The sequence below is a fragment of the Mustela putorius genome, unplaced genomic scaffold, assembly GCF_011764305.1.
Source record: "Mustela putorius furo isolate JIRA1106 unplaced genomic scaffold, ASM1176430v1.1 tig00000508_pilon_pilon_pilon, whole genome shotgun sequence".
Classification (NCBI taxonomy): Eukaryota; Metazoa; Chordata; class Mammalia; order Carnivora; family Mustelidae; genus Mustela; species Mustela putorius.
Genome location: NW_025421402.1, coordinates 5,582,611 through 5,609,002, shown reverse-complemented (window position 1 = coordinate 5,609,002; position 26,392 = coordinate 5,582,611). Strand labels below are relative to the sequence as shown.

General features: G+C 59.5%; 1 protein-coding gene across 6 annotated transcripts; it reads right to left on the bottom strand.

Moving 5' to 3' along the window:
- Positions 1 to 585: 585 nt before the first annotated feature.
- On the bottom strand, positions 586 to 25,639 carry CDK18 (cyclin dependent kinase 18). 6 transcript variants are annotated; one of them, XM_045081099.1, is made up of 17 exons: positions 25,389 to 25,496; positions 13,137 to 13,319; positions 9,701 to 9,850; positions 9,405 to 9,544; positions 8,702 to 8,827; positions 7,805 to 7,861; positions 6,857 to 6,971; positions 6,573 to 6,667; positions 6,288 to 6,350; positions 5,549 to 5,672; positions 5,301 to 5,421; positions 4,419 to 4,516; positions 4,086 to 4,191; positions 3,929 to 3,971; positions 3,143 to 3,233; positions 2,739 to 2,816; positions 586 to 2,115 (listed from the first exon to the last, which is right to left on the bottom strand). In XM_045081099.1, exons 3-17 carry the CDS (start codon positions 9,822 to 9,824, stop codon positions 2,081 to 2,083), a joined length of 1,416 nt encoding a protein of 471 aa, XP_044937034.1. In that variant the 5' UTR covers positions 9,825 to 9,850; positions 13,137 to 13,319; positions 25,389 to 25,496; the 3' UTR covers positions 586 to 2,080. The 6 variants fall into 6 exon arrangements, with proteins under 6 accessions (XP_044937034.1, XP_044937035.1, XP_012913688.1 ...); XM_045081100.1 differs by lacking the exon at positions 25,389 to 25,496 and adding an exon at positions 25,275 to 25,292; XM_013058234.2 differs by lacking the exon at positions 25,389 to 25,496 and adding an exon at positions 11,664 to 11,917 and having other exon boundaries at positions 13,137 to 13,254.
- Positions 25,640 to 26,392: the final 753 nt, after the last annotated feature.

The window sequence follows — 26,392 nt, the reverse complement described above, 5'->3', positions numbered from 1 at the left end:
GGCTGGCCAGGAGGCTGCTGGACAGGTAGGGTCAGGAAGAATCGTTTGGGGCCTGGCATTCTCACAGTGCTCTTGGGGGAAAAAAAAAACCTGGACACTGCACTGGAAAGCAGAGCAAGACATGGAGAGCTCTGGGAGAGAGCAAGGAGGTCGTGTGCCCCCAAGGTAAGAGACAGTCTGGGCAACAGAAGGTGGAGTCCAAGTTTGTAGAAATTCCTGGATTGGATTAGGGACATGTGCAACCTCGTTCTGGGCCCTGGCCTTGGCCACCCCCCATGTCGGCCCTCTCCTAAACCTCCCCTTCTTCCCTCCGAAGAAGTCAGGGAGCTGTTTGGTTGGGGGAGCAAGAGGGCAGGTACAGCAGCCGGCCCCCCAGACCCTTCCCCGGGGACTCCTTCTTGCTCTCCTGGCTGGCCCCACCCCTCAGGCCCTGTCCCTGGTCCCTGGCTGAAGGCCTCTCCCATGCCTCCCCACAACACCCAGAGTGAACTTCCGGTTCCGGAGGCAGCAGCTTCCGGCATACAGCAGGAAGGGTGCGGGCTCCCCTCCCGTGCCCAGGGTGGGTTCACAGATATACACAAACCAAACTCTCTGTCCACTTTATACATATACACATACAAGCAAGCCCCACCCACACTCATGGGGCCTGGAGAAGGGTCTTCTGTCCTCCATCTTTGGCATCAATCTGTCAAAATCAGCTTTTCTGTACAACATGAATTAAATATATTATCTGTCTTTGTGCTGAGTCACGGGACATTCACAGTACAGTGGGGGGAGGAGGGGAAGGACTCATGTGGAGGCCAAGACCCTCCGGGGTTGCTCCTCAGGCTTAGGGGTTGGGCCGGGCAGGGGGCTTGTGGAGAACAGCCGCGCCCGGCCTGCCCTTGGCCTTGCCATTAGAGATGCAGGCAAGTGTTGAGGAGACCTTGGGAATACAACAGGCGTGCTCGGAAGGGGTGGTGAGGGGCCTACTTTGGGGCTGCGGGCCCTCATGCTCCCAGCTCCCCAGGGTGGGGCTCTCCGGCTCAAAGCCTGTGCGTCCGGTCCCACCTTCCTCCACGTCAGACTGTGGCATTTACACCCTGCCCTCTGGGGAGGCCGGGGTCATGGGGAGGCTGGTGCCGGGGTGGGGTACAGCATGGACCGGGCTGTGGGGGCTGGGAAGGAGGGAAGAGGCTGGGCGAGCCCCAAGGAGCTGAGGCTGGTCTGGTACCAGAATCAGGGTGACCCTGCCTATCGGGGTGTCGTCCCCTGGACCCTGGCCCGGGCTGGGTTATCAGGGCCCAGGCGTGTTAAGCAGGAGCCGCTCTTGGGGAAGGGGGGACAAGTAGGAGTTTGGGTCGGAGCTCCAAGGGCAGTGATGCTCTACCCCCTGCCGATTTAAGGCAATCCCATTCAGGCTGGGCGGGCAGGCGGGGGCCAGCTGGTGGGACCAGGCCGCCTCTGGACTCAGCCGGGCAGCCAGCAGCATATGGGGCCTCTGGCCAGGAGAGGGAACGGGGACAGGCTGAGGATGTGGAGAAGGGCTGGGCTGCTCTGGAGACACCTGCCCTCCAGGTAGAGGCTGGGTTTGGGTGCCCACAACAGCACCCAGGATTCCAGGGTCCCAGACAAGTGCCCTGCGCTTCCTGCTCCCAGAGGGGAAGAAAGAGAGTGACGTGCGCCAGGCAGCCCCTGGCGGGGGCTATGGTGGGACCCACATTCAGTGCACCCTGCTCAGCTGGGCACCCGGATTCTCCCCTCCCTGTGGGTCCCACACTGGTGCCCAAGCACCTCGGGGTGGGAAAGGGTCAGTGGTCCCTCCCTGCCCCTCATCTCCTCCCAGGAAAGCAGCTCAGGCCCAGCTCCGGGGCCAGCAACAGAGGGGTGGGTGTCGAGGAGAAGGCCACAGGGGAGGCATGTGGGAAGCAGGAAGAGGAAACAGCCGTGGCCAGCAGGGCTGCCAAGAAGTCTTCTGGGCCGGCCATTAGCCCTTGTTCCTCAGTCCTCCCAGGGCCACGCAGGCCCCCTCCTGCCCGCCGTCGTGCTCTCGGAGAACGCTCGTCTCTCGTCCCTGGGGCCGCAGCAGGGTGGGCCCGGCTCAGAAGATGCTCTGCCGCCGGCTCTTCCCTCGGCCTGGAGAACAGAGTTGGGGGGGAAGGGTGCGGCTGCAGAGAGGGGGCTGGGCAGCAGGGTGCCCCGGGGACCAGGCGAGACAACCTCGGGGGCTGCTCTGACAGGCCTAGCAAGGATTTGCTTGCTGGCCTGCAAACCAGGGTTTGCAGACAGAGTGTCGCCAGAGATCATGCACCTTCCTCAGGGCTCTGTCAGGGTATTTTAGGATGATAAAAAATAATGTACTCGTCACATCTAAGGCCATCAGTTGTTCTAGAGACAAGGTATGGCTCTCCCAGAACGGAGGTGGGAGAATTCCAGAATGGATTTGTGGAGAATTCCAGAACAGAGAGAACCCAGAATGGAGGTGGGTTTGCAGACAGAATGTAGCCTAGAGATCGTGCACTTTCCTCAGGGCTCTGTCAGATGCCGGGTTGGGGCTGACAAGGGACACGCTGTGGGAGGAAGCCTGGGCAGGAGATAGGGAAACCAGTCCCTTCCCTGCTCTCCCTGGGCCCCCCAAAGGGAGGCCAACGTTGCGGGGAGGCCATGCTGATTGCCCACTCTGTTCTTCAAGAGGGAGGAGCAGCCTGCCCTGGTCTCTTCTAATAAGGGGTGGGGGCGGGGGAGGCGCAAGCCCCTACCTGGCTGCTGGAAGGCCAGGCCCCGATAGCCCGGGTCCTTCTGGAGCTGGATCTCCTTTAGGGAGAAGATGGATGCCGCTGTGGGGAGAGAGGAGAGAGGTAGGGAGAGGGCCGAGCCCCTGGGGGGAGCCCGCACACTCACAGAGAGCCCTCTGGCTGGGGAACCCCTTCATTTGGGACTGCCCCAGGAGCACCTAACTGGGCCTTTCAGGTGGCTTCTTAGATCCCCCAGTTTTGCCCTTAGTCACAGTCGGGAACCCAAGGAGGGGAAGTCCTGTGCCCAAGCACTTGGCTGCACTGGGGGCTTCCGGCCTCTTTGCTCCAGCTCTTCCACCCACACCTGCTGCCCCATTTCTTTGGCTCTGGGGTGACCCTGGTCCCTCCCCCAACCTCCCCACACGCACTGTCTTCAAGCTGGTGCACACGCTCTCCCAGAGACCGGAAGTACGGGTGGTTCAGGGCTGCCTCTGCTGCCAGGCGACTCTTGGATTCGTACTGAAAGGCACAGGGTGGGCTATGGGGCCTTGGCTGGGGGACTCTGGGGACCCCTCAGTGCAGCAAGTCCTACACTGAGTTAGACGGCCAGCATGAGGGGGGCCCGAGTCTAACCCAGGAGCCCACAGGGTCTGCTGCCAGCCTCCCCCTCCAAGCCAGCCTGAGGCAGTCTCCGGGCTCAGCTCCCAGATCTCCAGCCACCAAGAGAAAACCAGAAATGGGACTTCCTGAGTGACCTCCTCTTGGGATGGAAACCCAGAGGCTGAAGCCTCTGTGATCATAACATTAATAACAGCAACACTAACATGTAATACCAATAACTCCCCTTTACTGTGCGCTTCCTTCAAGACAGGTCCCACACTAAGTGTGTTCCATTATCTCAGTGTATCCTTGTGACCAGCTTAGGAAATATGAATTATCAACTCCCCTTTGCAATGGAGGAAATGGAAGCTCAGGAAAGTTCTAGAACTTGCCCAAGGCTACATAGTAAGAGGGTTTGAGTTCAGAGTGCGCCCACTCCCACCTCTGTGTGGGAACCAGTGCTGGGGGGCGGGGGCTGGGGGTAAGGGGATGGGGTGGAATATGGGGGAGGGTGTGTGCTGTGAGCTCAGAGGCAGGTGGAGGGCCCAGGTGGGATCTTGGGCCTTCAGGCGGCCTGTCCCTGGGCCCCACGGGGGGGGGGGGGGCACACTCACCAGGAGGAGGCTGGTCAGAAGGTGGATGCCATCAGTATCCAACCTGCAGGAGGAAGGAACTGGCACAGGCCTGGCCTGGTTGGGGGACTGGAGGCCACCTCCAGGAGGGACAGCCCGGGCCAAGACCAGGATAGAAGATGTGGGGCAGCAGGGCTACCTGGGAGCATGGCTGATGAGTGGCTGCGGGAGGTACCGCGGGAAGTTGTAGGCTCTGAACTCGGGCAGGGCCATCACGCCAGGCCACGTCTCTTCCGTAGGGGTCCCTGGGGAGATGAGAAGGCGTGGGAAGCGCACAGTGAGGGGCCAGGGCCACGGGCGACTGGGAAGGATGCAGTGAAGGAGGTGGGGGCAGACAATGGCAGAGGCCACAGGGGTCGCTGCCCGGTGGAGAGGGAGTGGGAGCCCCTCTTCCCAGTCCCTGTGTGAGCCTGGGCTGGGAGGAGTTCTGGCGCCCCCTGGTGGCGAGAGGGGGGAGAGGCCGGAGACTGACCGAGGAGTCGGAAGATGAGGTGCAGCTCCTCCTTGACCGTGGAGCCGGGGAAGAGGGGCCTCCCCGTGGCCATCTCGTAGTGGATGCAGCCCACGCCCCTGCGGGGAGCAATGGGCAGGGGCGGCGTCAGGCTGGGCCTCTTCGCACCCGCCCTTCCTAGGGCTGTTCCACCAGGGCACCAAGGACGCCCTGCCATCGTGGCTCCAAGGGTCCTGGCTCTGGGGTGGGCGGCCCAGGACAGCGGAGGCTAGCACAGCCGCATGCGCCACTGGGGTCTCTCTCTGGGGCTCCTCTGGGCTCTAGGGCGCTTTAACCTCTCCCCTCACCCCATAGAGTTTGGGTCTGCACCCATGTAGAGTTTCGAAAGCAGCGCTATCTCAGACTCTGTCCAGAGGATTCTCAGAGTCTGCAAATCCACTCTCTTGGGGACCCCGGCGCACAGAACACAGTGGCATTAATCAGAAACCTGGGTTTCAGCTTTAAAATTGGGCTCATTTTTTTTTTTTTCATTCTACACCAAATCATATGCATGTTAATTTTAACACACACACACACAAATAATAGATCCTTTCCAAAATTTTCAGTAGAACTGATGCTTGGGGAAGAGTCCTCGTATTTACAGTGGCGGCCCTCCCGCACCCTCTGGGAACCTCCCAGGTATCCCTGCAGCAGTATTTCAGAAGCAGAGCCAGGGAGGGTCTACTTAGAGCCCCGGGAACGCTAACAGAGTCCAGACTTAATTCTTTCCTATCCGGTTACTTCAGGAGGGGGTCACATGGCTTCTAGTCAAAGGAGGTTAGGCAGTTCTTGGCAGAGGGCCTTGAGACAGCAAAAGTGAATGTGGAGGTGTGGGAACCCCCTGGTCCCACGGCGCTCACTCACCACATATCAATGGGGGTGGAGTACTCGGTAGACCCCAACAGCACATCAGGGGGCCTGTACCACAGGGTCACCACCTCATTGGAGTAGGTCTTCGTGGGCACTGACTTGGCCCGCGCCAGTCCTGGGGACGGACACGTCACTGAGCCTCCCAGCTCCCTGCCCCCCACCAGCACCCAGCCCCTGCGAGCGGGCGGGCCCCGCCCCCTGGCCCGGACGCGCCCCCTGGCCCCGGCGGGCCCCGCCCTCACCGAAGTCAGCCAGTTTCAGCTCTCCCCTCTCGCTAATGAGCAGGTTCTGCGGTTTCAGGTCACGGTGCAGGATTTTGCGGCGGTGGCAGTAGGCAAGGCCCCGGAGCAGCTGGAACATGAAAATCTGAGGGAGGAGGGGATGAGAAAGGTGAGCAGTGGAAGGCGGGTGTGTCCCGCCTGGGAGAATCTATATTTCTGCCCCATGGCTTGGGTGGGGAGGGCGGTGTGTGCGGTGAGGTCCCTGGGGAGCTAGGGGAGGGCCCCAGGTGTGTGGAAGAGGCATCAGGGTGCTGGCGGCCAGAGCACTGTCTGGCCAGGAGCTGAGGGGGGCCACGCAGGGCCAGGAAGGCCACCGGGGTTGGGAGCCATGCACTTGGTTCTCTCACAATGGCCAGAAGGGGTCTTTCCTCCCTTCAAGCTTCTCCACAAGCCTCCTTTCGTCCATATACCCATTTGACAGATGGAAAACTGGTGCTCAGAGTTGGAGAGGGAATTTTGGATCATCGGCTAGATGGTGGCAGAGGGTGTGTATCTGCACTGGTGGGGTAGGGGGCTTATTAGCACAGTTCCTGGGATTCCCTGAATGGCAGTGACTTTGCACGCCCTCATACCTTGAAAGGTCTGAGCAACCTCGCCGCTGGGCCCCTGGTGGTAAGACGGGTGCCTGTGTTGGGCTTGAGAATAGATGGGGACCGAAATGGGGCGCCCGGGGGTAGGCAGCCCTTACCGAGGCCCTCACCTTGACATTGTGCATGCTCATGAGGTTTCCGCAGTGGTCCAGATACTGCTTCAGGTCACTGTCCTGGAACACAGAGCCTGGCTCAGCCCTGACCTGTCTTGACCTCTGGCCAGAAGCCCCTCCCTGGGCAGGGCCCAGGGTCTGAGCTGCCCTTACACCCCCTGGGCCCACTCCTGCATGGGAACATCTGAGAACCTGATTCTAGAACAAGGCCTGGGCTGCCCCCCACCCCGCCCCCATGCCCCACCACACAGGGGAGAAGCCACTAGCTCCAGCCCAACTCACCAGGTACTCAAACACCAGGGTGAGAGACCGCTCCGTGTGGATGAGGTCATGCAGGGTCACAATATTGGCATGCTTTAGGTTCCTCAGGAGAGACACTGTGGGGTGACAGGCCTGCCTGGGTCCCTGTGGCCCCACACACCCCTCACACCCTCTCTTCCTGGGATCAGCCCTAGCAGACCCCACTCCGGCAATGACCTTCTGCCCCAAGGCTCCCACTGGGGCTCACGTCAATGAAGCCCTCCTCCCAGGAGCCCCCAGGAGCTCAGGACCCTAGGGTGCCATACCCTCTCGGATGGCCGTGCAAGGTGCCCCCTCCTCGTGCTCCAGCCGGATCTCCTTCAGGGCCACGAGGTTCTCCGTCAGCTTGCTGCGCCCTTTGAAGACCGTGGCGTAGGTTCCCTGGGGACAAGAACCCCCACAGCGCCGGCCACACTCAGGGCGCACACTCCTCTGTCCAGCGCCCTCCTCTCTGTGTGTCTGCTTGGGCTATGCCCTTCCCCCCCTCTTCTCCTGTCACTGAAATTCCTGTTTGCTCCAAGGCCCACCTCTCTCTGACTCCGTCCTCCCTCCTCCCTGTTCCGAATGAACCGTCCCTCCCCTGAGCCCCCAGCAGGGGAGGCGCCCTTCTGTCAGAACGCCAGTTTTGTTCTTCCTTAGGTTGATGTTTACAGGTAGGTCTCCTCTCTGGATTCCTGGAGGGAGACGGCTGTGTCTTCCTCCTGTCTGTAAACCTCTGGCCGCCCCGAAGCCCTGCCACAAAGCAGGGCACAGTGGTAACAGAGACAGCTAACGGCCCACACGGCGGCCCCTGTGCCAGGCACGGTGTAAGCGTGCATGCAAGCTTATTATAGTAACGGAGCCTGCCCTCGCGACAGCCCCAGGACACACAGCCGTCGCATCTCCATTTGACAGAGGAAAAAAAAAAAAAAAAGGCACAGAGAGGTCACATAACTGGCCCAAGGCCACAGAGCTAATAAATGGCAGAGACAGGATTCGAACCCAGAGAAATACTTGCAGGAAAAACAGACAAACTGGTTTACGCCCAGAGCCCATGGGCCCCATGCCATCCTCATACCCTCCTCCAGGACCCGGGCCCCCCTCAACGCCTGCAAAAGGCTGGGCCAGATTGGATGGCCAAGATGGTATGTCTCCACGGGGCAGGGGCAATAAGGCAGGACAGGGCGGCACGGGAGAGCCTGTCCCTGCTCCTCACCGCCTGCCCAGCCTCTTACCTCCCCCAGTTTGTCCAGTTTCACATACGTTTCCAGTTTTCCAAAGCCGATATCTGACTGAGAGGGAAAGACACAGGGTCCTGTGAGCGTGAAGGCCACACAGTCCGACGTGCAGGACACCCCCGCCCCCCGCGCCAGCCTCCAGGAGGGAAGGGAATGAGACCCCCATCAGGGAGAGGGAACAACAGAGCCTAGCAGGGATGAGGGCAGCCACAAGTCCTGCCTCTTGGTTTCTCCCCTCTGTCCCCATGAGAAAGGAAGGAACCCTTGGAAGTATGAGTTTCTTCCTTCCCTGGCAGTGGAGGGGGCGGAGTCAGGGCCCAGGCACCTGGGATTGCCACGCACCTTCAAAACCTATCCGTCTCCGCCGTGCTCAGAATACTAGAGCCTCGTAGCAGAAACTGCCTTGTTCCCCACTGTACCTCAAGTGTCCAGTTCAGAACCTGCCTCCCCAGCAGTCTCTCTCGTCAGCATACTTCCTCTAGCTCAGTGGTACCCGACCCTTAGCAACGGAGTTTCCTGGGCCCCACCACCCGGAGTCTGACTCTATAGGTATCTGAAGTGGGGGGCCAGAGTCCACGTTTTGCAAGGGGCTCCCAAAGAAATATGATAAGCAGCCATGACCGGAAAGCACATGCCATCTGGTCCAGGGGTCTCACCGCAGTGGAAACCGTGGGGGCCCAGAGAGGGCTAGGGGCTCTGCTCCAGCCCTGGTGGGACTCACCTAGGGGAATGCACGTCACTGACCAAGGAGTACAAGCTTGGGAATCCGCTGAGGCCAGCAGGTGGCGCCAGAGGCCCACAAACTGCTGCAGGGCTCCGCAGGGCCAGGCAAACCCAATCTGATGTGTCCAAGCTGGGTCTCCCCTGGTGACCCCTGACCCTCTTAGGACTCACCAAGGATGCTCGGCGGGACATGCGGCTGAGCGGTTTGGGCAGGTCCGGACTCTCCAGCTGTAGCTTCTGCAGGAATTCCTGGGGCAGGCGGATGTCCATGGGCAAAGATAGCCTCTTACTGATGTCCTGCAATGGCCGGGGTAAGAGGGGGACACCTGTGCTTGCTCCAGGCTACCTCGTGCTGTGGGACCCTCACTCATCACCCAGGACCTGGCTTTCCCTGTAGAGCAACCCCAGCAGGGCCAAACCACAGGCTGTGACCCCAGGCTCAAAGTTGCTTCAAAGCTGCGCTCAGAGACATATGTGAACACGCAGGAGTTGCTGTGTGACCTCAGGAGTTCCCTTCCCCTCTCTGGGCTGCAGTATAACCATCTAAAGAATGAGATTCCAATGGATAAGAAGCCTATTTTTCTCATACATGGGTCCAGGTCTCTGAGTAAAAAGAACAGCAGTCAAGTTGTCTAGCTTCCTATGTACCAGGATTGTTCTAGGCACTTGGTATATATTAACTTGCTTAATCTTCCCGATGACCATTTTAACACAAGGAGACTGGTATGCAGAGGTTGAAACACTTGCTCAAAGTCACAGAGATGACCGACAGCAGAGCTGGGATGTGAATCCATGAAGTTGGGGTCCCAGGCGGCCACCCTCCTTGGGCATATACTGTTGCTGGGTCCCCAGGGGAGAGTCCATCGCCCCTCACCTCCATGGAGAAGCGGCGCTGGTTTTGCCGCCGGTACTGCATACCAGGGGACAGCTGCCCAGGGTCCTCCCCACTGTCCGTCGGGGAGAAGGTGCTGGACTCCGGCTGGGGGTCTCTGCCAAGAGGCCCAAGCTGCAGGTCTGAGAGGGGGAGGCGTCAGCTGCCCACCCTGCCCCTTCGCCCCGGGGCTGGGGGTGAGGGGAAGGGAGACTGCCTCCCACCTCTGTCCTCCCCCAGCCATGAGGGCTGGGTCAGGGAGGGCCAGGGCGGGGCAGGGGGGCAGCTGGACCCCTCACCCTCATTGCGCCGGTTGTGGAGCTGGTTGAACTGCTCTGTGAACTCGGCCAAGGACTCCTCGATGGTCTCGGTGCGCGGCACAGACAGGGAGAGGCGGCGCTTGAAGTTCTTCATCTTGTTCATGGTCAGCGGGTCCCGGGCGGTGGGGCCTGGGATGCGGGGCGGGGGGGGGGGGGACGCAGATTGGGGTTGAACAAGGCACAAGGCTGGGCTGACAGCAGATGCGAATTCTGGGTCTGGGTCTCCGCTGGCCCATCAAGCTCTGAGGCCTGCACCTAGGGAGGCCTTCTTCGCCGAGATTCCAGGACATAGCCCTCTCCCTCCCTGTGAATCCTGCTCCCCCATCACTACCCCTCCCCCGCCCCTGGGGAGGTAGTCACACTATGGACTAATCCAGCAAACTGCTGCCTAACAGCCATACGTGCCAGCAAGATCCTGGGGGCCTCACCAGGGCCAGACCTTTGAGCTGCTGGAGGTCTAGAGAATTCTCCAAGAGGCCTGGAGTGGCAGGGAGGGGACCAGAACTCGGGCCAATAGCTCTTCACCAACTTGTGTGTAAGAGCTTGAGTATGTCAACAGCCAGTAAGTCTTACTGACGCCCAGCAGCTGAACCCCAGCTTGGCCCGCGGCCTCGGTCTGCTCCAAACCCCACTTCACCCTCGCACGGACACCTGGAGTTCCCTCTCTGGCTTGTCCTAGGCCTCTGCGAGGCAGGAAAGGAGAAGGGACAAGGGAGGGGACATGTGCCTCTGAGCTGGCCCAGCGCCACCTCTCCAGCTGAGATGTGGGAGGTCAGGAGCAGCTGAAGGTCTCAGGGGAAACACAGAAGCTTGCCGGAAAAAGAGGGCCCCAGGGACAGGAGGCGGAGGCCCTCCCATGCCAGAGCCCTGAGGGGGCAGAGTGTCCACGCCGCAGAGAACATAGCGCGGGAAGGGTGGGCTGCTCTGTTCCCCTCAAGGCCCCTTCCAGAGCCAGAAAGTGTTCCCTCTCGGGGCTCCCCAGGCCTCGTGCTCTGTGAGCGAGGGGGTACCCTGCTGTCCACTCTGTTAGACTGCCTCTTCCTGCACACCCCTCTTTCCCCCTCTTTCCATATCTTGCCCTGAAAACCCACCTGCCTCTCCAGTCACCACCCTCACCCCCACCCCCCCATTCCCCTCCATGATGTCCTAAGTTCTCGGTGCAGCTGCCCCTGGTCCTGCTCGGCCCACACCTCCCTGGTGAACAGAGGACCAAGAGGCATCCCAAGCGCCCCACTGACACGGGCCAAGAAGGCATCCAGGGCTAGTCCTGTGATGGGAGGGGGGCCACCCCGCACCCCCTCCCAGCTTTTACCTGAACAGCCAGGCACAGCCCTTTCCCAATCACTAGCTGGTAATCTGAGGCCAAAGACCCCTTCTGAGTCCTCCTGGTTTAAGGGGTTCTGGGTCATAACATGTTCGCTTTGCTTCACGGTCATCCTCTGTCCTCAGCCAGCCCGGAGAGGGCTCTTCCCTGGGCCAGCAGGGTCCTGGCTGCCCCCACACTCCCGGGGCAGCTACCTGCAGCAGCTCTGAGCGCAGAGATGAAGGCGGGTGGCAGCCAGGCCCTCCTCCCTCAGGTTGCCTCCGGCAGAGCCATCTCTGTCCCTGGGCCCCGGAGTCTCCCTAGGTTCAGTTCAGACAGGTGAGGACCGAGTAGCTACTACGTCCTGGGTCACATGGAGTCACATGGGGAGTGAGTGTGGTCCCTGTTCTCCAGGAACTCAGGGGCTCCCGATGCCCCCTCTAAGAAGGCATCCGAAGCTCTTCTTCCAGCTTCCTTGGCAAAGCCCAACACCTTGGACTTTCCTGGTCCCTGTCCCTAAGCTTGTTCCTGCCGGCCACCCTCCGCCGCTCCTTCCTGGCCCCCTGCACTCCCAGGCCCACGGTCTGCAGGATGCACGGACAGACGTGAAGCTCCCAGCAGGCACTCACCCCGCCTTACCCTGCCGTGTGCAGCCAGCGGGAGGCCAGAGTGTATCCCCTAACAGAAGTTTCGGGACAGCAGCTGCACATGGTCTCCAGGGACAGGGGGACCTAGATGTGCCCTACCCGTCGTCGGACATTTCCCAGCAGGACAGGAGAGTGGAGATGTCCCCACTGGACAGGTCAGTTGTCTACAGAGTTGTTGAACCTCAGTAGCACCAGGGAGGATTTTTAAAAATTCAGATTCCTGGGTCTCCCTCTCAGAGTCTGGAACTGAAGACGGTGACTGTGAAAATAAATTTTTAAAAAAAGCATCCCCAGGGGCGTCTGGGGGGCTCAGTCAGTTAAACATCTGTCTTCAGCTCAGGTCATGATCCCAGGGTGTTGGGATTGAGTCCCCCGTCAGGCTTCCTGCTAAGCAAGGAGCCCGTTCCTCCCTCCGCCTGCCACTCCCCCCTATTTGTGCCCCCCACGTTCTCTGACAAATAGATAAATAAAATCTTTAAAAAAAAAAAAAAGCATTCTTGGTGAGAAGCATCTGAGGTCTGGGTAAGGGATGGTAATTCACCCAGGATTCCAGATTGCCCTACTGTGCTGAGACACGGTATCCTCCGAGCTGGGGAGAAGGAGGGCAGATGTCAGGCTGAGTGGAGCAGCAGAGCCCCCCCCTTTCCCAACACCCCACAACCTGGAAGGGGAAGAAACGTCTGCCCTGCAGACTGATGTCCCAGCTCAGTCATGGCTAGCCTAGGGCAATGGGGGGAGCCAGGCACTTGGCTCCTTCAGGTCTGAGCTCTGCCAAGAGGGACTAGGCACGCCCCCTTCTAAAAACAGGGCTCCCCCATAAAGCCGTCCTGCCGTCTGGGATTTATGGGATGGCATGCTGGGTTTGTGTTCAGGAATCTACCAGTAGCTGCCATAAATCTTATACCCTTGCTCTTGCCTGTGGGGGAGGGGGGCTCATCAGAAGTCTTGTAGGAGGGAGACCCCCGATTTCTTTTTTTTTTTTTTAAAGATTTTATTTATTTATTTGACAGAGAGAAATCACAAGTAGGCAGAGAGGCAGGCAGAGAGAGAGAGAGGCAGAAGCAGGCTCCCTGCTGAGCAGAGATGCAGAACTCGATCCCAGGACCCTGAGATCATGACCTGAGCAGAAAGCAGCGGCTTAACCACTGAGCCACCCAGGCGCCCTCGATTTCTGCAAAACAATAGAGAGCCAGCCCTGAGGGGCACCTGCTCCTGCTGTTCCCTCGGCTCCCCTCAGCTCTGTTAGGAGCAAGGGGCCACCGGCTGGGGCCTGGGGTGCGAGGGAGGTGGGCTGGGGAGCTAGAAGAAGAGCAAAGCTGCAACGGCATCTCTAGCAGGAACACGGGGCCAGGCGATACAGAGCGAGGGAGACCGGCTATCTTCCACCCACTCGAGAGAGACCCAGAGGAAGCAGTTTCCCCTGGAGCAGGACAGGGATGGAGGTCGGATGTAAGGAGGGACTTACTGATGGCGACAGCAAGGCAGGCGGCAGGGGTGGTGACCACAGCAGAGAGTGGACGCCTCGCTCTGCTGGGGACAATCGGGGCATTGAACCCGGCAGGGTCTTGGGTGTGACAGGGCAGACGGAGTCGTGAATGCTCTCTGTTGTCCCCTCGCTCAAGACATAAGATGCCTCTGTCACTTTTCCCTGGAGAGAATCAGCTCTTCAATTTTGGGGGGTCAAGGGGGAAGGGAGACAGGAAAAAGGCCTGTCACCTTGTTGCTGTCTGCCCCTCACCCCCATCTGGGGACAGAAGGGCTCAGTGTGATCCAGCCTGAGGCCAGCCCCAGGCCGGGCACAGTGTGGCCTTTGTCCCCAGGCCAGGGAGCCATCTGGGGCTGTCCTCGTGCAACTGGTGCCAGGGGAAGAGGGAGCTGGGCATCCAGGGATGCTGGCCTGGCTGAGCTGGCCGGGGAGGTGTTGGAGAAGAGGCCCCCTCGGGAACCATGGGCACAGACGTCCCCCCTCCTCACAAGCAGACCCCGCAACCAGTCCTTCCCTCCGGCCCGCCTGCCAGGTAAGCCTGGAGTTCCCAGCTTACCTCCTGTCATTTCCTCCCGGGCACACACCAACCAGCCTAGAACTTCCTGCTGGTGCTAGAGCAGCGGGTGGCCCAGGAGAGGGAGGAGCCAGGCCCTGAGGGAGCTGACACTTGCCCAGAGGCCACCATGTGCCCGGTGAGAAAGGGCTGAACTCCAGTGAGAAAGGGCTGAACGCTGGGAACCGCAGCAGAAGCACTTACAGACCCACCGTTCCATCCCCTTGCGGCCCCGGGGAGGACACTGAGGCTCCCAGATGAGACCCGACTTCCTCAAAACCATACAGCAATTTCCTGCTTGTTAGTAAGGGCCCAAACTCCGTGACCACGTTGCTCCCTGCTTCTCCTAACGGGAGCCCTCCCCACCCTGCCCTTCTCTGGGGCCTAGGCTGTAAGAGCTGTTTCCCAGTTCCAGATCTCCTCCAAGTCTCCTCCACCCCCACCCCGACTTAAAAGCCAAATTCATTTTCTGGTGCCACTCTCTGCAGGGCTGGAGGGTGGCAGTTGGGGTATATAATGTTTCTGAGCTTTGGCGCCAGTCCTTCAGTTGACAAGTATCTATTAACAGAATCACATGCCAGGCACTGTTGTAGACCCTAAGAATCCACGTATGAAAGAATCAGACATAATTTCTGCCCTCATGGCACTTCCATTTGAATGGTGGGGAGCAGCATAGACAAGAAAATAAATACATAACCTGCACAGGAAGTTAGATGGTGACAGGTGCAAAAGAAAGCAGCAGAGAAGAATGGGGGTGGGGAGGGTAGGATGTTGCAATTTGAAACAGGGTGGTCAGGAAGGTCTCCCTGGGAACGTGACATCTCAGGAATAATTCCAAGAAGGTGTAAGCAAGGGAGTTAGTCATGTGGAATCTAGGGGAAGCAGATCAGTGCAGGAGCAGGAGGTGCAAAGGTCCTGAGGCAGAAGTGAGCTTGTATGCTCTAGGAACAGCAGTGTGGAGGCAGAGGAGGCCATAGGAGAGTGCAGAGGAGGCCATAGCTGAGCATAGAGCAGACTATGTGGGCCCCCCGCAGGGAACAGAAGGATTTCAGCAGCTTCGGGATGTGGTCGCACTTAGATTTCAACAGGCTCCCTCTGGCTACTGTGTTGAGAACAGATTGTGTGGGCAAGGGAGGAAGCAGGGAGCCTATTGGGAGGCTCCTGGAGAGATCCAGGTGACAGAAGGTGGTGGCTGAGAGCAGTGTGGGAACAGTGGAAGCGTCTGGCGTCTGGTTGTATTTTGCAGGTGGAGCCCAAGGGATTTGCAGAACGGGGAGAGAGGAGTTGAGCAAGACCCTGAGGGGCTCTGGCTGGAGCACCTGGGAGGACGGAGCGGCCACCGCGGGACGCGGGGAATGTTGGCGCACAGGTTCAGGAGGCAAGTCCAGAAACTGGGTTTGGGGCCAGTGTTTCATGTCCAGCAGACATCTGAGTGCAGACGCCGGGTGAGCTAACATGACACCGCCCTAGCACGAGGACACCAGGACACCTTGCACTTCCCTCCTCCTCTCGCAAGCTCCGGCTCAGACGCAAAGATGTGCCGGAAAGGAGGCCCCCGATAACACAGGAGACGTGTCCCTCACAGACCTCCTTACAGCGTATGAAGTGCTGCGGGACCCCCGATGGCAAAGGGCAGGAAGCCAGGCAGTCCCGAGGCTCCCGACTAAGAGGGAAAGACCAGGCGGGCCTGGCCTCCCCCAACCCCGACTTAGACGGACGGGGCAGAGGACCCCAGCCTCCCAGCTGACCGCTCTCAGCCCCGGTCCTTGCAAGGGAGAAAGCTCCCCAGAGCAGGCCTGGCTGGCCCCCAGGCCCAGTGTCCAGGGAGGGCGGACACAGCCGGCTGCCCCCAGGACAGCCTCTGCCAGGTCCCAGCCCCACCTGCCCCAGGCCCGGGCCACCTGCCAGGCCCTGCCAGCGAAGACTACGGAGGCAGAGGAGGAGGTTGGCAGAGCCTCCGGGGAAGCTGGGCAGCCTCTCCCGGAAGGAGGTATGGAGGGCAGCAGCCGGCTTCCTCCCGTAACCTCCAGGGAGCCAGGCTCTGAGAAGCCTCTCTCAAGCAAACCCCTCTGAGAAGCCCTTTCCCTCCTCCCTGAATGAAGCCCCAATTTACAGCCTGCACCCAAGGTCCTTCAATCCAGCCTCCTGCCTCCAACGGCTTTGGTCTCCCTGCTCCCCACAACCCAAGCTCAGCTCCAGCGCCGGTACCCCTGCCCACATTTAGGCCAGCTCAGGCCGGGAGTCTGGCAAGGCTTCCCCGACCCCCAGGGCCACCAGGCAGCCGGGAGATCGTATCCTCTCCCGGGGCTCCGGCGAGGACTTTTCAAGTGCCTCTGTCCCTGGGGCCACTCTGCTCCTCACAGACATCACACAGGCCCACAGTGAGCACCTTCTGGGCTCCAGGAACGAATCAGGTGCTTCTCCAAGTCCCCCTGTCTCAGTCTCTGAGGGCCCAGGGGCAGGGCCTGAGGCTCTAACTCACAACTGCTCACTCTCGGGAGCCCAGAGGGGCTGAGCCTTGGTCTCAAAGGCTGATCACTGGCCAGGACACCCTCTGCCACCCTCTCCCTGCCCCGCCCCCCTACCTCGGCCACTCAGCCACTTTGGGCCTTTGGGCGGATTTCAAAAGAACAAGAGGCCACGGCTGACCGGCTGACCGAGCTTGCAGACGTCATGAGCTGGGACTTCAGAGACACTCCCTCCTCCCAGGGAGACCGAGCCTCAGGGAGCCCTGGAAGATAGCATCTCTTCCCCCATCCTGCAGCTGACCCAGCCCAGGGGGCCTTGGTTTCCCTGGCTTGCGACAAACCTCAGGGGCAATCAGCAGCAGCAGCCCCGGGGGGTCTCATCGCTGACCTCGCCCTGTGCCAGCTCGGCCTGGAGGAGATGCTGGGAGCCTGGGGCCTCCTGGGTGGCCACAGAGAGGCCTGCAGCCGGCCAGTGGACAAGTTCTTCCCACTGCCTCTGCTGGGAATGCAGGAAGCAGGCGGGGAAGGCCTTCTGGGAGCGTGCAGCGCTAACCTTCCCACTCACCAGCACCGTGACCTGGGAAAACAGCCCATGCCTCGGTTTCCCAGTCTGCCTAATGGGGAGAATATCTAGTCCCCGATCCAACTGCCAAGAGACTCCCGGACTTAACTTTCTTGGTTGCTTTCTGACGATGTCACTCCCCTCTTTAAAATCCTTCAACCTGACAATGCCCTCAGACAAAAGTCCAAACTCCAGGGCCCAGCAGATCAGGCCCCTTGTGTTTTGATCTGTCTCCTTCTCGAGTCTCGGCTCTCATCACTCCCGGGAGGGTCCAGTTTTATGGGGTGTGCTTGTTGTTCCCAGAGTAAACCACACTCGTGCCCCACAGCTTTGCACGTGCTGCTCATTTGGCCCGGGATGCCCTTCCTCATTGTTCCCTTGGTAAGACGACTTCCAAACTCAAGTGTCGCTTCCTCCGCAGAACCACATGTGACCACAATTGGGACGCTTCCTCCTTGTCACTGCTAAACCAGCTTGTGTACATTTATCACCAGACTGTGACGCCCTCCAGGACGAGAGCGGGTTCGGTGAGCTGTTTGCCCAGTGCCTTACTCGAATGAATGAGGCCACAGGCCACTGAGCCCCAAAGGCTTATTTAAAACTCTTTCCTCTACATACATACAGGGCCCATTGAGGACAAAGGCGGTATACGGTGGGGCTCTTCCTTCTTTAATCCGGCCAAGGCCCGTTTCTAGGTTTATCTCACGAGGCCAGCTCCATACCTAGTAGGTGGGTCCTGAGCACACCTGGGGTGGGCCCAACCCTGCCCTCTTTCTGGGGAAGCATAGCAAGGTGTGCAGTCCAGAGAACCAGCCCAAGACCCCGGACATCCTTGGTTCTCTGGAACGGCGGGACTGGTAGGCCAGAGACTGGAGAAACCCAGTTTAAGTGTCCGCATCTTCAAGGCTGGAGAAAGGCACGACCTCTTCCAAGAGGCCTTCTGTGAGGACTGTCGCTTCTCCCCTGGTCTGAAAGCCCACTGGCACCAGCCTATGGCATCCTGGACATTCCCAAGCAGAGCACCTGGCTCGCAGGTGTCCCTGTTCATTTGTCTAACCCACAGGTTTGCCTGCGAGCAGGTTAACAGCAAGGACTGGGTCTGACCCATCATTACACCCCCAGGACTGGCACTGAGCAAACCCTCAAATGGCCAGCGAGTGAGTATCTGAAAGCTACAAGTCCCGAGTTCTAGGGGCTACCTGGAGACCAGAGAGCAGCCAGGAACTGTCAGTTGTCTTCTGGACTCGAAGCCTTAACTGTGACCTAACCCACCTTCCTGGGCTGCTCTTGACCCTGATGGCAGTGGTGGGGGTGGGGAGGAAGGGGCACCACTGAAGCACAGGGGAAGCTGCCTGCTGGGCAGCGACTCCCTCAGCGAGGTCTGTGAAGGTCTCCTCTTGGGCAGATGACCCACAGCGAGGGATACTTTTTTTTTCTTGACTGGGGATGCTAGGTTCCCACCAAACACCATTGAGTTGGGGTCTATGGGGCTTGTGGCAAGGGGATTTGACAGGGTCCTGAGACCTTCCTCAGGGGTTCCCATTCCTTCAGGGGTAGATTCCTAGGACCTCACAGGTCAGGTGCACTACCTGGGACAGACCTTGGCCTTGACCCCTACAGCTGACTTCTCCTGACCCCCTGACTGTCCACTTCTAGCCCCACATCAGCCCTGCTGATGCTCACTTTGTTGCTCCCTTTGGCTTCCTAAGGCTCAAGGAACGGAGGCCCATTTATCATCTTCTGCTTTTTTTTTTTTTTTCTTGATCCTTTTTCAGACCTAGCTAAGTCTGGTCTGCAGTCTTTGGGGAGGCTCTGGATTTGCAAATGCTAAGATGTAACAAGGTGCCCTCCCACCAGCTCGGGTCCTGGGCTGTGCAGAACGTTCTAGACCAGAGGCTACAGCAAGGGGCAGTAAAGGCAAAACCCATCCCCACATTCCCTCCCAGGCAGAGGAAACCGTTTCCTTGCTCCTTTTCGCGGGTTCCGCTGAAGACCCTCACGGGAGGTCCCTCAGCCACCTCGCTCAGCGTTTGCGAAATCCCAAAGTCTAGAACGTTTTCTGAGGTCAGTCCCCAAGGAAACAGCTCACACCTGTCTCCTCACCATTTGCTTAAGCCCCAGGGCTGGTGCCCACCATCTTCCACCCAATGAAACGGAGGAGAAATAAGGCGGACCAAGTTCGCCCACGCTCTAGCTCCCCCTCGGCCATGCAAGAAGCCAGCCTTCTCGGTGGTCGTCCTGGGATCTTTGTTAACTTCAAGTGCTGGCATCCCTGGGGACCTCTCAGTCTCAGGAGCAGGCAGGGCGGGAGGAGCTTTTCCAGCGTCTCTAGCCCGCAGTCCTATTTTTAGTCCGCTCCCAGCACCCCCCACCCGCTCCAGTCTGGCCTGTGTTCCAACAGGACCCCCACCAATATGCTCCAAGCTTCAGGGCAAGCTGGCCTCCTCAGGCTCTGCATGGCTTCCCTCCTGCCAGGCTGGGCCCAGGTAGCCCCCTTGGCCCGGACCACCTCCCGCTCCTCCCTGCCTCCAAGGCCCCCTCCGAGAAACCTCTGAACATCTCCCCCTCGTTCAGCTGTTCTCTAAGTGCCCCCTTCAGTGGCACCTGCTGCCCAGAGCCTAGGCTCCTGGGGGGGGGGGGTGCTGGTTTCTCCTAGTCACTCACTCATGCTACAGGTACAAGCCGGGGGTGGGGGTGGGGGCGGTGGGCAGCCACTGTCCTAAGTGCCACGCCCAGTCTTCCCCTCCCCTGGCCTCCTGGCTCTCCTCCTGCTTCCCTCTCCCTCTCCCATCTCCCAGACTCACTTCCTCTACCTGTCTCTCAAAGCTGGCACTCCCCAGAGTTCCCTCTCCAGCCCTGGCCCTCCGGTTCTTCCCCTCTGAGCATTCTTCCTGGTGACCTCATGCTTTCCCGTGGTGGAAACCGCCAGCCTCGTGCTGATGACTCCCAGACCCAGAGCTCTGGCCCCAGCAAGCCCCCAAGTGGCAATAAGCAGGTCCGAAGGATTCCCTGCCCAGCTGTCTGGACATCCCCAGGGGTTGTGACACACCAGGATAAACCTCACTGGGTCTGGAGGGAGCAGACAGTTTGAGATGTGTTTTCAAGTGAGAAGGGCCGACATGTACAATTGTGACGCTCCCTGCAGGCTGGGTATCCACACGCTGGAGACTCACGCTTATAAACACGGACACTGCATACATTCCAGACGGATACAAGATAAATGGCTAACAGCAGGTCTCTCTGGGTGGCAGAACCAGGAGTGACTCTAATATCTCCTTTTTTGCTTATTTGCTTCCTCCAATACTTGCATAATGGCCACTCGCTGCTTATGTTAAAAGAAGTAACACTTCTTTTTAAATGAAAAGAAAAGTATTTTTAGATTGAGATTCCAAAACTCTTTAGTGCAAGCCTGGGGAGGACTATAATTATCTCGAACGGGGATTGGCACACTTGTTCTGTAAAAGGCCAGATAGTCAATATTTTCGGCTTTGGGGGTCATACCGTCTCTGCCGCAATCACACCACCGCACCCCACCCCCACCCCCGCCCTTTGTAGAAAGTGCCCGAAGACAGGATGGACACAAACAAGTCGGCTATCTTCCGGTCAACTTTAACTTGTGGACGCAAAAATCTGAATTTTATATCATTTTCAGTGGCACGGAGTATTTTTTTTTTCTTCTTTTGAATTTTCCCCACTGTTTAAAACCATGCCGTCCATTCTTGGCTCATGTGCCCTCACTCCCGGAAGCAGCCCCTGAGCGCCCAGTGTCTGCACAGGGTTTGAATCCAGCACCCACTCCCTCAGGAGGTTCTTTTCTCCTCTTATCTGACTCGAGGAGGCCTCCCAGGGGTTCCTCAGTCATCTGAGCCACGGCAGGCCTTGGCTGGGGGAAGCCCTCGTCTGGGCTCCTGAGTTTAAAAGAACAGAAGGCAGGGTCCCTCCCGGAGTCCCAGAGCACAGCTCACCTTAGCAGCAGGACTGCCAAAAGCTGGAACCACAAACCAGTCATCTTGGATGGAGCTTTAGAAATCCCTTGGTCTGTGCCCTCCTTTTTCAGGAGAAGAAGGCAAGACTCAGCCAAGGGGATGACCCGCCTCGGGCCATGCAGCCTGAAGGGGCAGAGCTGAGACCAGAACCGAGGGCCTGTGACTGGGACTTCAGTGCTCTCTTTGCTCCTTCGGGGACTTCGAGGACCTGCCCAGAGGTCCCCAGGCAAGCCCACCCAAGGACCACCCTGCCTTGGGAAGAAGCAATCTCAGCTACGGCATCCGCACAGAGCAGGGCACCCGGCCCAGCCACAGTGGCGGGTACTGCCAGCTGGTAAGGGAGGGGCTCTGGGACCCCTTCTCGGGCCTCATCCCATGCCCGGGTGGCAGAGGTGGTCTGGGGACCCAGCACTACTGACGTTATGAGTGAAACCTCGGGCACAAGACCTGTCTCCTACCTGCTCCCAGGCACTGGATCCTGCCACAACCCTGGAAAGGACAGAGCAGGGCCTGGTCCCCCAGCAAGGGTCTCCTTTGCTGGGACCACAGGAGAGAAGCAGCCCTCGTTCCTGAAGGGACCTCCCCCTCAACCCCCGGCCCCACAAAGGCAAGAAAGTGGAGGCTTCTTGAGAGACGTAAGGGTGTAAAGAGAGAAATCGTTCTGGAGTTTTGTCAGAACTTAACCCCCATAACAATAAAGCACAGAAGGTCCTTGGAAGGAGGGAGAGTGGAAACGTTTTAAGGGCAGTCCCCTTCCCCTATGCGAGGCCTAAGCTGTGGTTTCTACAGGGACAGAGCAGAAGTCAAGCTACTGAGAACTGCCACGTGTGGCCCAGGGACTCGGACAGCAACCAGCCCTCGCTAACAACACGAGGTGAGGCAAAAAGCCAGGAGTGTGGTGGCCAGTGTCTCACTGTCATCCTCATGTGTAATGCTCCCGCTCTCTTTCTCACAGAGGAATCCAAGGCTTGGGTGAATGAGGTCCTGCACCGGAAGCCCCTCGCTCCGCAGCAGGGGCAGGACCGGAACCCACTCCGAAGTCGCCAAACCGCCCCCCATGCTGGACAGAAGGTGGGCGCTCGCATATAAATGAAGGAACGCCCCAGCTGGCCATCACAGAGTCCCCTTGCCTGTCCCCACCCCTCTCATTCGAAGGCAGACTCGATTTAATGTTGGTAGGCAGGAAGGCGGCACAGGGTTAGACCCCGGTCCACAGTTCCAAGAAAGAGGGTCTCACCACCGTTCCTTCCAAAGTTCTGGCCCATGTCTTCTTACCCAGGGGGGCCCTGACTCACCAGGGACACTCGTGTCTGCAAGAAGCTTCAAGACCCTTTCTGGTTGCAGGCCAGTCCTCACACTTGCCTCCTGGTCCCTCCTCCCCTGCAGATAAAACTGCAGAATTCAGAAGCAGATGGGCTCTCCTTCAGACAGGAGTCCTGGCTGAGACGCGCCTACAGCGTTCCCCCTTCTTGATCGGCTGCAGCACCCCTGGCCAGCTCCTGCCGGGCCCAGCCCCCAGCTCTGTGGGGATCCCGGGCCCCAGGCCCTGGCCCGATCTGCCGATCTGCTGTTAGCCCGGCCTTAGAGCTGGGTTCCAGGAAATGCACACAGCTGTGGGGGCCAGGACAAGACAAGCCCGGCCCTGGGCAGCTCCACCCTCCCGAGATGGCGAGCCGCCCACTCAGCAGCTGATGGCAGGGCCAAAGGCAAAGGGTCCAGGGTTGGCGACAGAAGGGGTGGGGGTAGGACTCGGGGCTACAGAAGAGAAATGTGACTTGTTCCCAAGGAACGAGGTGACGCTAATCAGATAAGTTTGGACCCAGGCCAGCCACTCCCTCACAGATGACAGAGGAGAAAAGGGACAGCAGTTAATGAAGGAGGGAGCGAGGGTCTTTTTACCCCAGGGCAAAGAGGCTGGCCGGAAACTGCTGGATTCCCAGCTTTCAGTGCCCACTTCACTCATGCTAGAAACTAGAGGGCAGAGTCCCCACAACCCAGATTCCTGGTCCCCTCCTGGCAGGTTTCCAACCACCCCTTCCTCCCCAAGCTGGAAGAGCAGGAAAGATGCTCAGGGCCCAGCCTGCTGGGATTAGGAAAGCCTGCCTCGGTCTCTACCCCAGAGCCAGGCATGGTGTGATAACTGGGAAATTTCCTTCCCAAATAACCATGCACGATTCAGCTAACAGTCCCTGAGCATCTGCTACGTGCCAGGCACTGTGTGTTATTTCATTTCGTTCATCTAACCACCCGACCTACGAGGATTCCCATTTCAGAGACCAGGAAACTGAGGCTCGGAGGTGCCTGCTGGGGCGAGGGGACTCAGCTAGTATGTTCTGGACCCAGATTCCAACAAGACCCCGGTTCTCCCTCCCCTTTAGGTCTCAAACTCAGGGAAGGAAAGGAATCGGGAAGGATGGATAGAGGTTCGAGCCCAAAGTCCCAAAGAGGGTAACCCCCACCAAGAAGAGGCACAGTTGGGGTAGAAGCTGGGAAGACCAACCCAGGCTCTGCCCTACAGCATGGGGCACGTTGACAGATGATGGAGTCTGGGCCTACAGAGAAAAGAAGTGCGGTCCAAAAGGCAGCATCATGACCCCAGGGACCCAGGGGGTGGCTTCCCGGGCAGGCGGCTGGATCCCAGGAGATCTCAGACCAAGAACCTAGTTGTAGGTTCTTCGGATCTAGTGTCTCCTCTCCTGCGACCCACGGAAAAGCCTGGCTCTGCGTGGCACAAAACAAGCGGGAACGTTCTTACCCAGAGCACCACACCCATCCTTCCTTCTCCTGGGGACTGATGTCAAACCAGAGAACTCCAGAGCGGGACAGGAGCTCCCCAGATGGGGCAGGGAGTATCTAGCAGGAAGCCCAGGTTCAGACGGAAGTGGGCTGGATCCCACTTAATGTGAGGCTGAGGGAAAGTTGGTCTCTCATAGCCTCTGTTTTCTCGCCTATAAAACGGGACGGCGATGTTTACTGCATCTGCTGGGAACCCAGCAGATACTCTCTAACTGGTAGCCACCAAGGCATTCAGAATTCAGATGGAGCTTACGGAGTCCACTCTGGCTCTGGAAACCCCCATAAATATGGGAAGAAGGAGGGATCCATTCTCCTGGAGGGTCATGGTTGGCCAGTGGGGAGAGTCCCAGGAACCCAACAGGCTGGTGAGGTTGCAGGGGTGGGGGGAAGCCAGCCCCACTTCCGCTACACAGGAGGTGGCTGGGGCAGAGAGAGTAATCCGAGCCAGTAGCTTTGCTCTGGCAAGGTGACCCTCTCTCTAGACAGCCTTCAAGATGCAGACCCAAACCCAGAAGCTAGGGTTGCCTCGAACCACCTTTGCCTCCCCTCGCCATGTGTCCCAGTCGCTTCCCAAGGCTAGACTAAAGGTAGAGGATCTCTGTGGGGGCGGGCAGAGCCAGGGAGCCAGTCCTCCCAGCATCCTCCAGGATTCTGCGCCCCCCAGCCCAGTGTCCCAGAATGTGCTGTGTGCCCAGCAACCCTGGGAGATGCCCCCTGCATCTCACAGGGTCCTGGCCGGGGTGGGGGGCAGGGCAAGCTGGTGCTGGCAGTGAGTCACAGTGCCCAGGCCACAGTTGAGGAACTGCAGAGCAATTCCTGGGGATGAGATTCTGGGGGAGCTGACCTCCCCCACCCCACCCCTCACACAGCTCTAACTCTCCTACCCCTGCTGTCCAGAAAGGGTTCAGCATGCATTAAAGAGGCTGCTGGTGCCTAGGAGGGTGCTGACCCTACAGCACAGAAAATCGGTCACTGTCTGAACAGCCCGACGCCCACAGGGCCTGCAGACAGCTCCGGGAACTCCCGCCGCTGCCAACACGGAGAGAAGGGAGGCCTCCAGCCCCTACCGACTCCCGATCCTCTGAGCCTCTCCCCCAACCCATCCCCTGCCCCCCAAGCGGCCGAATGCTCACCCGCACAGCTCAACAGGCCACCAGCCGCCCTTCCCCACGGCTCTATTAACCCTTTGCTTACTGCTGCTGCGGACTGGGAGCCCCTGCCCCTGTGGTCTCCTGGGGGGCAGAGAAGAGGCAGCGATCCCCAGAGGCCCCAGCGCCCCCACGCTGTCCTTCCACCTTCACCCCAGGGCTCTAGTCTCCCACCCTCCAGCCTGCCGCTCTGGAAAGTTCACCGGAGCCCAGAAAGCCCTTCAAGGTGCAATCTGGCCCCACACTCGCGCGGGTTCTCCCGTCACCGGAGACTCCCGACCCTTGCCCTTCCCAGAAGGAAGGGCGATGAGAAAGCGCCAGGTCTGAACCTGGGTTATAAACTTTGCTTCCTAGGGTTCAGGGAGCCCGGGGGCCGGAGTGAGTCTCGGCGGAGACTCCCGGGTCGGGGAGAGGCGGGGGTCTGCGAAGGTGAACCGGCGCACCTGGAACTTGGGAGGGGCCTGCTCGGGGCATCGCCCACCCCCAGCACGCGAGCCAGCGCGCCTCGTGATCTCCGATCTCCCCGCGGCGCGCCTGCACTGCCCTCCAACCTCCCGCCCCAGGGCAAAAGCAGACCGGCGCCTTTAAGAGCCGCTCCGCTTACCTTTGCTCGGTTTCCCCGGCGCCGCGGTGCCCCCTCCTCCGACCGCCCCCTTCCTCCCCGCGGCGCGCCGCCCGCCCAGCCCTCCGGACACTGCGCGACGCCCGCGGGACTCACCGCGCGTGTCCTGGGGGCCGCGGCGCGCCGGCTCCCGCCCGCTACAGCCGGGGTGCCGCGGGGCTGGGCGCCGTGCCCTGCGCCCTGCTGGGGTCCCTGCCCAGGCTGGGGGCTACTCCGGGAAGGTGAGCGGCTCCCCAGAGAAGCTGCAACCTGAGCTGGAGGAGGAGGTGGAGAAGGAGGAGGAGGAGGGAGAAGGGGAGGGGAAGGGAGGGTGGAGGAAGGTGGGGAAGAGGAGGGAGGGGGAGGAGGAGGAGGAAGGGAAAAACCCGGCCCCCGCCAGACTTTTTCACGTGTACAAGTTGACTCCTCCCCCGTCCCTCCTGCCCTGCCCACAGCCACTGCCAATCCCCAGGGCTCCCTCTGCCCGGGTGCCCACCCCTTTCTCCCACTCTGGGAACCAGGGTCCAAGTGCCTCTTCCGGTTTCGTTCCTAGGCCCGGCGTCTGCCAGCCTTCTGGGGATGGCCCCGAGAGCCTTGACTATGCACTGAGCCCCTCTGGATCGGAGCACCCCAGGACTGGGGCCAGATCACCAGGGGTGATTTACTGACAGTGCCTTTCTCTAAAGGTAGCTTTCCCACCTTCTGAGTCTGATCCTGGATCCCAGCACAGGGCACCGCAGGCGCTAATGCGCCCAGGCCCATCCTGTTGGCCATCGTGGCCTTTTGCAGCAGTGGCCCTGGGGTTCTCCCTTGGCCCAGCCCAGTGGGACTTGTCACTTACCTTTTGGGACCAAGCTCCCACCTGGTTGACTCCACCTCTCCGGGCTTCCCCGTTAGCCATCACCCCCAACTTCCTACCCTGAAGGATAATTCAGTTTGTCCTTTTGGAATTAAACCCCACAGGCCAACGGAGAATCATCCAAGAAATCTTACAGAATAGCTAGCGCTAGTCCGGGTTTCATTTTACAGAAGGGGAAATTGAGGCCCAGGAAGGAGATCGGACTGGCCCAACATCCCACAAAGAGTTAATGGCAAACCACAACTAGGACCCAGGCCAAAGG